This window comes from Molossus molossus, unplaced genomic scaffold (genome assembly GCF_014108415.1).
Source record: "Molossus molossus isolate mMolMol1 unplaced genomic scaffold, mMolMol1.p scaffold_m16_p_21, whole genome shotgun sequence".
In the NCBI taxonomy this organism is placed as follows: Eukaryota; Metazoa; Chordata; class Mammalia; order Chiroptera; family Molossidae; genus Molossus; species Molossus molossus.
In genome coordinates this window covers 14,641,874-14,653,084 of record NW_023425357.1, presented here as the reverse complement: position 1 = coordinate 14,653,084, position 11,211 = coordinate 14,641,874, and the positions used below count along the sequence as shown (strand labels likewise).

The 11,211-nt window shown below is 35.3% G+C and overlaps 1 protein-coding gene across 1 annotated transcript; it reads right to left on the bottom strand.

The window, feature by feature from the left end:
* On the bottom strand, positions 1-9,243 carry LOC118638599 (zinc finger protein 569). Its single transcript, XM_036274643.1, has 4 exons — positions 9,211-9,243; positions 5,852-5,978; positions 5,439-5,534; positions 1-2,322 (listed from the first exon to the last, which is right to left on the bottom strand). The coding sequence occupies exons 2-4, from the start codon at positions 5,883-5,885 to the stop codon at positions 497-499; spliced, it is 1,956 nt and encodes a 651-aa protein (XP_036130536.1). The 5' UTR covers positions 5,886-5,978; positions 9,211-9,243; the 3' UTR covers positions 1-496.
* Positions 9,244-11,211: the final 1,968 nt, after the last annotated feature.

Here is an 11,211-nt window from a genome sequence, read left to right as displayed (position 1 = left end):
TTTTACAATGCTAAGTCTTTTCAGTGTTACCTTTCTAAATCTTTAAGGTGTTATTTTATGCTCTTCAAAATGTTTTATAATTTTACACATATAGTAATTCATTGTTGTAGCTATTCTTGGATATTTTATTTCAACACGTTTTCTAATTATTTCTCATATAAAAGGTTATATTTATAGTTTCTCTTTACCCAGTCTTTTTCTTGATAATACATTAGCTAGGAGCCCAAATATCATGTTGATAAGCTGACAGATTTTAATGAGAATGATAAATACATATTATCAATAGATAAGATGTCTACTAAAGGTTTTTGATAATCAGCTTTTTCATTATACAATTTGTAACCTTGGTAAGAATTCTCATGTTTCACAAATGTGTGACTTCTTCAAAAGGCTTTCCCATATTCATAGTTTTCTGTTCTAGAATCGATTATATAATCTGAAAGGAAGTATTAATTCCTTCTGAAGGTTTTTTTTATTCACAACAATCATGGGGTTTCTATTTCAAATGAGTATGAATTTTCTGGTGTCTAACAAGATGTGACTTTTGGCTGAAAGCCTTACCACACTCATTACAATGATAAGGCTTCTCACCTGTGTGTTTTCTCATATGAAGTGTAAGAGATGAGATCTGAGAGAAGGCTTTTCCACATTTACTACAGTCAAAGGGTTTCTCACCTGTATGACCTCGTATATGTATAGTAAGGGATGAGCTCTGGGAGAAGGCTTTTCCACACTTATTACATTCATAGGGTTTTTCACCAGTATGACCTCTCATGTGCACAATGAGGGAAGTTCTTTGAGAGAAAGCTTTTCCACATTCATTACATACATAGGGCTTCTCACCTGTATGACTTCTCATATGTAAATTAAGCAATGAGCACTGAGAGAAGGATTTCCCACATTTATCACATTCATAAGGCTTTTCCCCTGTGTGGCTTCTCAGATGAAGAGTAAGGGATGCAATTTGAGAAAAGGCTTTACCACATTTATTACAATCATAAGGTTTCTCTCCAGTGTGAACTTTCTGATGTGTAATAAAGTTTTGCTTTTGGCTAAAGGCTTTACCACATTCATTACATTCATAGGGTTTCTCTCCAGAGTGAATTTTTTCATGAGCAATGAGATTTGATTTCTGGCTAAAGGCTTTGCCACATTCTTTACATGTATAGGGCTTTTCTCCAGTATGAATTCTCTGGTGTCTAACGAGATTTGACATCTGAATAAATGCTTTTCCACATTCATTACATTCATAAGGTTTCTCTCTAGTGTGAATCTTCTGGTGTGTAATGAAATTTTTCTTGTGGCTGAAGGCTTTTCTACATTCCTTACATTCATAGGGTTTCTCACCAGTATGACTTCTCATATGTACAGTAAGGGCTGAACTTTGACAGAAGGATTTTCCACATTCATTACATTCATAGGGTTTCTCACCTGTATGAATTCTCACATGTATAATAAGCATGGAAAACTGAGAGAAGGCTTTTCCACATTTATCACATTTATAAGGTTTTTCTCCTGTATGACTTCTCATATGTAGAGCAAGGGATGCAATTCGAGGGAAAGCTTTACCACATTCATTACATGCATAAGGTTTCTCCCCAGTATGAACTTTCTGATGTGCAATGAGGCTTTGCTTCTGGCTGAATGCTTTTCCACACTCATCACACTCATAAGGTTTCTCTCCAGTATGAATTTTGTCATGATCAATAAGATTTGATTTCTGGCTGAAGAATTTCCCACATTCCTTACATGCATACGGTTTCTCTCCAGTATGAATTCTTTGATGTCTAATGAGATTTGACACTTTAATGAAGGCTTTCCCACATTCAATACATTCATAAGACTGTTCCCTACTGTGAATTTTCTGATGTTTTAGGAGTTTTTCCTTATGGCTGAAGGCTTTTCTACATTTGTTACATTCATAGGGTTTCTCTCCAGTATGAATTCGCAGGTGTCTGATGAGATCCAAGGTTTGACTAAACCCTTTTCCACAATGATTACACTTAAAGGGGATTACTACAAGATGTGATGAGTTATTGCCAGATGACTTTATAAGTTCATTATAGTCACAGTATTCCTTTTTGATAAGGATTCTCTCATTATTATGACAATCAAAATTATGTTCTAAACATTTCCCAAATAAGTTATAGTCATAGAAGTTGTGAATAGAAGGAAAAAAGTCTGAGTCTGGAGAAAATGCATAAGAAATTTTCTTATGACATTCACTGACTTTTTCTTCAGTCAATGTTTTGATGAACTTATCTCCAAGTTGTGTCAAGAGTCTGTTCTGTATATTCTGGTCATCAGTTCTCCACATTTCTCCTAAAACAGATTACAAATAAATGTTACTTCTAAATTTTTCCAATATTATGTCAAGAAAATTTCAAAATGTATGCTATTATAGGATTGATTCTTGGCTTAAGCCCTAGTTTTCCATTATTAAGTAAATTCCAGGAAAATATACTTTCTATTTCCTAAGCTTTAGAAAATTTTAGGAAGGTAAGTATGAGTAGAGGCAGATATTTATTAATACAAACACCCTCGACTGCTTTTAAATGGGCTCTTTAAATTGGATTAAATTGTTTGATAAATAAAAGAAAATGCAGAATTTTCAAATAAAGTAAGAAATGATAGAGAAAAAAACAAAGACAGGAAGCTAAAATTCATAAAACTATTTTGCAGGATTCTATTGAAGTACATTCTTACAAAATATTTGACAAATATTTTCTGGAAAATGTAAATGACCAAAATGACTATAAAATATAGAAAACCTATTAGTCCAATTTCCACAAAACAAACAGAAAAACATAAAAAGAAATCCCCTAAAAAAAAAAAAATAGAGCCCTGGCGGGTTTTGCTCAACAGTTAGAGCGTTGGCCTGTGGACCAGAGAGTCCTGGGTTCGATTCCCGTTAAGGGCACGTACCTCGGTTGCAGTCTGTCCCCGGCCCTGGTTGGGGTTGTGTGGGTGGCGACCACTTGATGTGTTTCTCTCACATCAATGTCTCTCTCTCTCTCTTCTTCCCTCTCTCCCTCCCGTTCTATCTGAAGATAAATGCAAAAAAGTGTCCTCGGGTGAGAATAAAAAAAAAAATAGAAAAGAACAGATTGACATGGAATTTAAACAAACATTTAAGGGACAACTCTCATGCTATACAAAATGTTATAAAAGAAAAAAGAAGAATTTCCCTTTGTGTGTGTGTGTGCGCACAATATTAATACCAAAACCTGATAAAGTCAACCAAAAAAGCAAATTATACACCGATTTAACTTATGAATATCAATATTAAAATTCTACATGAAATATCAAAATGACTCAGAAGGAAAATAAAGGGATCCAGAAGCACATTTAATATAAAATATGTCATAGCTGAGATCTTCATCCAGGAATATTTGTATGTTTCAACGTAGAAATATTTTTTCAATAAAAAATTCATTTACTATATGTAAATATGTCAAAAGTGAAAAATCAAGTAATGATTTCCAAAGATATTACAGAGATGATAAAACTCAGCATCCATTTTCCATTAAAAAACGCTTTATAAAATGGGACTAGACAGACACCTTATTTAACTTGAGAAATAAAGCTCAGTACAATCTAAACAAAAGCACCATACTTAATGGGGTAAATCCTATAGCAAACACATTAAAGTCAGGAAGAAGATGAGTACTATATCACTATTACTACAGTGCTGGACAGTAATAAATAGAGAAAGAAATCAGAGGTATAAAAAGTTGGAAAAGAAAGGTAAGATTAACATTATTTGTCAACAATAAAACAATTGTTCTGCAGAAGCAAGTCAGTTGACGTCATACCTGAAGAAACCTGAAACACTAATTCGAAAGAATATATGCACCCCTATGTTCATTGCAGCATTATTTATAATAGCCAAAGTGGAAACAGCCAAAGTGGCCATCAGTGGATGATTAGATAAAAAAAAGATGTGGTATATTCACACAATGGAATACTGCTTGGCCGTATAAAAGAAGGAAATCTTACCTTTTGTGACAGCATGAATGAACCTGGAGGTTATTATGCTATGTGAAATAAGCCAGTCAGAGACAAACAAATACCATATGATTTCATTTATATGTGGAATATAGTGAACAAAGTAATTTAACATACAAAATATAAACAGAAGCTTAGATACATAGACCAGACTGACAGCGGTCAGAGGGAATGGGGTTTGGAGGGCTGTAGGGCTTAGTGAAAAAAATGTGAAGGGATTAACCAAAATATTTATTTCCTCTCTCTCTCTAAAAAATAAAACCTTTTTTTTTTAAACAATTTTTTTAATTATTATTTTTTAATCCTCACCTGAGGACATTTTTTCATTTCTTGTTCAGATAGAGTGGGAGGGAGGGAGGGAGGGAGAGGGAGAGAGAGAGAGAGAAACATCGATGTGAAAGGAACACATCGAGTGGCTGCCACCCGCACGACCCAACGAGGGCCAGGGACAAACTGCAACCTAAGTACGTGCCCTTAGCGGGAACCGAACCTGGGCCTCTCTGGATCGCAGGCCGATGTTCTCACCGCTGAGCCAAACTGGCCAGGGCCTTTTTTTTTTTAAAAAAAAAGATGCTTGCCTTTACTCATAATAAAGGAAATGCAAATTCAAACTACCAGAAGTTATTTTTCACCTACCAATTTGGCAAATATTTATTAAATGCCAATAGCCTGTGTTGGTAGAAATATAAATAGTTAAAATCTCCTTAGTGGGTAAATACAAGACTTGGCAATATCTATCAAATAGAAATACATGTATGTGTATGAATATATATGTGGGTATGCATGTATATATATGTATATACATATTACACATACACACAGAAATACGAATATATACACATGACAAATGTAGCAGAAAATGTGAGCTAACAGAATAGTATTGTCTTAAAAACTTTTCTTGAAGTAAAATGTAGCCATTACTGAAGTATGAGAACAAAAGCTAACGATACAGTGGAAGTATAATTATGGGTACAAAATATGATGCTAAGGCATTTACAATGGAAGGAACAAAAAAATTTAGAAAAAGGACTATAAATGTTAACAGGTTTATTTGAACTATAATTCCATGAATATCAGAAAGCAAAAAGAAAGGATCCTGTGTAAAAAGGTGGGCAGAGACACTGAAGATGTCAAAAACAGAATGATTATGAAAGTAAAGCTGGAAATGTGTTAGGAAATATTGATATCTAACACACAGGTAAAAAGGCCAACTGGTCCTTTAAATTCCTTGGAAAGAAGTTCTGAGGAAAGAAGAATCTTATCTAGAAATGACTCCTTCAGCTTATAAAGAATTAACACCAATTGTCACTATAAATGTCTAGTCATTAGGGAAATATCTTTGAAGAACATTTCAGAGAAATCAACTATTCACATACTAACCATTAAAAGGGCCTGGCCCCTCCTCACCTGTCTGGTTCCCTCCCACTAACCTGAACAGTGTCTCTTTAACACTTCTTCCTCCACCACCCATGGTTCCTTTTCTTGCTCCAACTTATAAATCACATCAGGTTTGGTGAATGGAAAGCCTGTCAAAGGATAATTACATAAGATTTAGGCATAAATACTAGAACAAAGAATCATTTAAGAATTTAGGCTGGCACAGGGAAAGCATGCTTTCTAAAGGACAAGAAATGTGTGGTTTCCGGGGACTCTGCCCCCTGAATCATAACCAAAAAGGACCCTTTGTTTTGAAAGCTGCAGCATGCACATACACGTAAGTAAAAACATCTAAAGACCAAATTCGCTCTAACACTTAAAGGTCCCACACACTTCAGAAAACTGGGGGAAGGAGGGGAAGCAACTTTACTCCCAGAATTTGGGTTATACAGGAAACTACCCTTACCCACTGTGATTAAGTTGTTATAGTTTTCTAGCATCACATTCCGGTACAGGTTCCTTTGAGCAGGATCCAATTGCTGCCACTCTTCCTGGGTGAAGTCAATAGCCACATCTCTGAATGTCACCGTTCCCTGTAACAACAAACTCCTAACTCAATCTGAAGTCATTCATTTTAGATGATGTGGACAAAACATATTGAACTATCTTGTCATGATATGCACAGATAAGAGGTTATGAAAAATTTACCTGTTTTTTTAATTTCTAAAAGAAAAAAAAAATCACACTAGCAACAATCTATCAGTTTATGTTCATTTACTGAATTTGTAAGCACCTATCTTTAATAACCACCATGGGTTAAAGAGATCTTGGGCACCAATTTATATTAAGTGTGGAAGATGGGAGAATATAAAACTTTATTCAAGTTAACTGGTTTGGGAACTCACTAGATGCTTGTGATTCAATAAGACAGAAAAAAAAAAAATGAAAACAGGATTTGGATGGAAACAGAAGAGGGGAGAGAGGATATGCAAAGTTTGTGATATGGTAGAACATCCAACTAGAGATATACATTTATATATTGTTGGACATATTTTCATTAGATCAGAAGTCTACAATGAAATGAGGATTGCTCATTAGTTGTCTGCAGCCATGAAAATGGGCTATGATTGCTCAGAGTTCACATACATTGAAAAATGAGGGCTACAGACAGAATCATACAAATACCACCAAAGAAAAAATTCCATTAATAAATTTTTTTTAATGTTCTGAACTAGAACTATAAGCAGAACTAGGAGAAAACATTATCAAGAAAGCTTTGCCCTGGCCAGTTTGGCTTAGCGGTTGGAGCACCGGCCTGTGGACTAGAGAGTCCCAGGTTCAATTCCTGCTGGGGGCACACAAAAAAAGAGAAAGCTTTAGAATAAGTTTCAGAAATGAGCTATTGGTGACAAATTTCTTAAAAGTAATGTGATTTAAATATTAGAAATATATTATATTTTTCTTAGTTAAAAACTGAAGTGCCTAAAGGAATATAAACATAAGGCAAAAATCTTCAACAGCACTAGAACAAAGGAAGCTTATTTACATATTTCCTGCCCTTTGAGGAATATCTATGAGAGACAGGTGAAATAGAAAGAAATCACCAGGAGTTAATTCACAATCACTATTTCTAAGAATTTATTTCTAGGTCTTAAAGTATTCTATGAACATAAACATTCACTAACACTAAGGGTTCAGAGTAGGCTGTGGGACTAAAGAAATAATATTCTGGAACACTTTTCTGTTAAAGAGCGAGGCCTTTGAAATAAACAGGTTTAAGAAACCAAAGTCATTTATGGCTGAGTGACGTCCCTCATATACTTCCCCCTCTCCCACAACAACAATGTAGCATCCATCCATGGACAAAAGTGCCTTTGTGGGAATTTTGGGATCCAGCAATATATACCAAGGGACTCCTGAGGATTCTCACCCACCCATGTATTGGATAACGGGTATGCAGACCTTCATCCCAGCTGTAGACCCTACAGTAGCTCATGAACCAACTTTAGTCCCTCTTGGCTATGATCCAGGAGCTCCTGGAAAAAACTGTCTCAGACAATCACCCATGGATGACAGGTCTCCAGCAGTAAAGTTCCAGCAAACCACTGGAGCAAAACATGAGTTTTGATTAATCAGAAATGGTAAAAGAAACAGTTTGACTTTACTCCCACCACCTCTGTGGCACAGATTAGAAATATGAGAGATCCTCCTGGCCTGTGAGCTCATCCATAGAGGAAAGTGAGAGAGTGTGAGTGAGCATTTGGCTTCCTAGCTGCGCAGGATAGTGCCAAAGAAGCTCATTTCTCTTTTGTCTCACCCATAGTACTGAATTCTAAGCTACACGATGAGGGAAGGAAGAGTCTGAGAGAGTGGAATAAATCTCTTATGAACATTAACAGGACACAGATCCTACTAACTGCATTGCAGAGCCAATCAAGAAGCCTGTCCATGAGCTTCTGGGTATGCTTTGCCTATAGATTCCCCCAAATGCTCCATGGGCACCATAGAACTCTTCAGCCCTCACCTGCGCGCGCGCACACACACACACACACACACACACACCCTTGTGGCTGTCTCCCTGTGCAAGCTCCCGATGATGGTAGTAAGAGTGAGCTTTGGCAGATGACTACTATGCATGTGCAGAGTCAGCCTGAATCTACAGGCTAGTGAGAGACCACAAGCGTGAGCTTTAGCACTATCTTTGGGGGAAAAAAAGAGAGGCTCTCAGCAAGTATCCTGCCTAGTGTGTTGCAGGATCAAGAAAAGGCATACAAACTTATGAATTCTGCCACAAGAGGGCGAAGAAGAGTGGAGTAGGTATAGTCACAGAAGCTTGGAGAAAGCCTCAGAATCCCTAGCAGAGTTGAAAGTTATTTCTCTCCTGACAGTAGTTAATAAAGACTGAAGGAGGTCACTGTTTTCTTCAATGCAAAACTTCAAAGAACATGAAAATTCAAGGGAACATAATACCACAAAAGGATCACAATAATTTTTGAGTTACTGATCCCAAAGACATGGACCCCCTCCCACCAAAAATACAAAATAGAGGTTTTAAGGAAACTCAAAGAGCTATATAAGAAAACACAAAAACACAATTCAACAATATCAGGAAAACAAAACATGAACAAAATAAGAAGTTAAATAAAGATGTAAAAAAAGAACCAAGCAAATTCTGGAGCTGAAGAATACAATGAATAAAATGAAGAATTCAATAGCAAAATGCAACAGCAAAATGGATCAAGTGGAAGAAAGAATCTGTAAGTTAGAAGACAGGAAGTGTGAATTATTGAGTCAGAGGATAAGAAAGAATGAAAAAAATGAAGACAACCTCTGTGAATTATAGGATATCATCAAATAAAACTATATTCACATTATGGGAATCTCAGAATTAGGAGAGAGAGGGGAAAGGAGTAGAAATATTATTTAAAGAAATAATGCCTGAGAACTTCCCAAATATAGGAAGAGATTTTGATATCCAAGTTCATGAAGCTCATAGGTTACCAAACAAACTCAATTTAAAGAATCCTCTCTAAGACACATAGATAAAAATAAAAAATAGAAGAGAATCTTAAAAGCAGCAAGATAAAAGAAACTTGTAACTTATAAAGAACCCCCATTAGGATAACAGTAGGTGGTTGTTTTTTTGTTTTTTAGCAGAAACCTCACAAGCCAGGAGAGAATAGGATGTTATATTCAAAGTACTGAAAGGAAGAAAAAAACAACCCTGCAAACCAAGAATATCTACTATCCACCAAAGTTGTTCTTCAGAAATGGAGAGAGACTCTTCCAACAAAAGATGAAAGAGTTCCTCGCCTTTAGACCTACCTTAGAAGAAATGCTGAAAGTTCTTCAAGCTGAAATGAAAGGATGCTAATTAGTAACATAAAACATAAAAAATATACACACACTGGTGAAGGTAAGTATATAGTAAAATTCAGAAAACTGATACTGAAATATGGTGAGGGTGTTAAGCATTTAACTCTGATATAAAGGTTAAATAATAAGTATTAAAAATAACTATAGCTAAAAAGTAAAGAGGAAGATATAAAAAAGCGGCAGCATCTACCATGTTCATGAATTGGAAGAATCAACATCATTAAAATGTCCATGCTACCCAAAGCAATCTACAGATTCAATGCAATCCCTATTAAAATACCAATGGCATATTTCACAGATCTAGAACAAAATTTCCAGAAAAAGAGCTAAATAAAATGGAGGCAAGCAACTTACCAGACATTGAGTTCAAAGTAATGGTTATAAGGATGCTCAAGAAACTTAGAACTACAAGAAACTTAATGGAAGCTATAAGGAACATAGTAGGAACTACATCAGCATGAAAATAGAACATAGAAAACATAAATAAGAATGAGTCAGAAATGAAGAATCCATATCTGACATCAAGAATACACTAGAATGAATTAAAAGTAGGCTAAATGAAGCAGAGGATTGAATCAGCAATTTGGAAGACAAGGTAAACCAAAACATTCAATCAAAGTAACAAAAAGAAAAAACTAAGAAAAGAGGATAGTTTAAGGGAACTTTGGGACAACATAAAATATAACAATATCCACATCAAAGGGGTACCAAATGGAGAAGAAAGTGGGCAAGGGATAGAAAATCTCTTTGAAGAAATAACAACAGAAAACTTCCCTAATTTGGTAAAGAAAAAAGTCACACAAGTTCAGAAAGCACAGAGAGTCCCACCCAATAAAGACAAACTCAAAAAGACCCACACCAAGACACATCATAATTAAAATGGCAAAGGTTTAATTAAAAAGACAAAGAGACAATCATAAAGGCAGGAAGAGACAAATAGTCAGTCATATTCAAGGGAGTTCTCATAAGGCTGTCAGCTGATTTTTCAACAGAAATATTTCAGGCCAGAAGAGACTGGCATGAAGTATTCAGAGTAATGAAAAACAAGGACCTGAAACCAAGACTACTCTATTCAGCAAGGCAATTGTTTAAAATGGAAGGCAAAATAAATAACTTCTCACACACAAAAAAAAGGAAAAGGAGTTCATTGCCACCAAATGAGCATTGCAAGAATTGTTAAAGGGACTGCTTTAAGGAGAGAAAGAAAGAGAGAGGGGAGAACATAGATATAAAGAAAAATGGCTATAAATAAGTATCCATCAATAATAACCTTCAATGTAAATGCATTAAATGCTCCAATCAAAGACATAGGGTAGCTGAATAAGAAAACATGACCCATATATACGATGTCTATAAGAGACCCACCCCCGAATAAAAGACTCACACAGGATGAAAGTGAAGGGATGAAAAAAATATTCCATGAAAATGGAAATTTTAAAAAGCTGGTGTAGCAATACACATATCTGACAAAATAGACTTCAAAACAAAGGCCATAACAGGGGACAAAGAAGGTCACTACATAATAAAAGGATCAATTTAGCAAGATGACATACCCTTGAAAACATATATGCACTCAACATAGGAGCACCTAAATATATTAAAAAAAAACTCTTGGTAGACTTTAAGGGACAAATCAGCAACAATACAGTAATAGTAGGGGACATTATCACCCCATTATCATCTCTGGTTAGATCTTCCACATACAAAAATCAACAAGGAAACAGTGACCTAAACAACAATCTGGATCAGATGGATTTCATTCATATTTACAGAGTATTTCATTCCAAAGCAGAGATTATGCATTCCTCTCAAGTGAATATAAAATATTATAAAAGATAGACTATATATGTTAGAACACAAAAGAAGTCTGAACAAATTCAAGAAGACAGAAATCATACAAAGCATCTTCTCTGACCACAATGGTATGAAAGTAGAAATCAACTACAATTT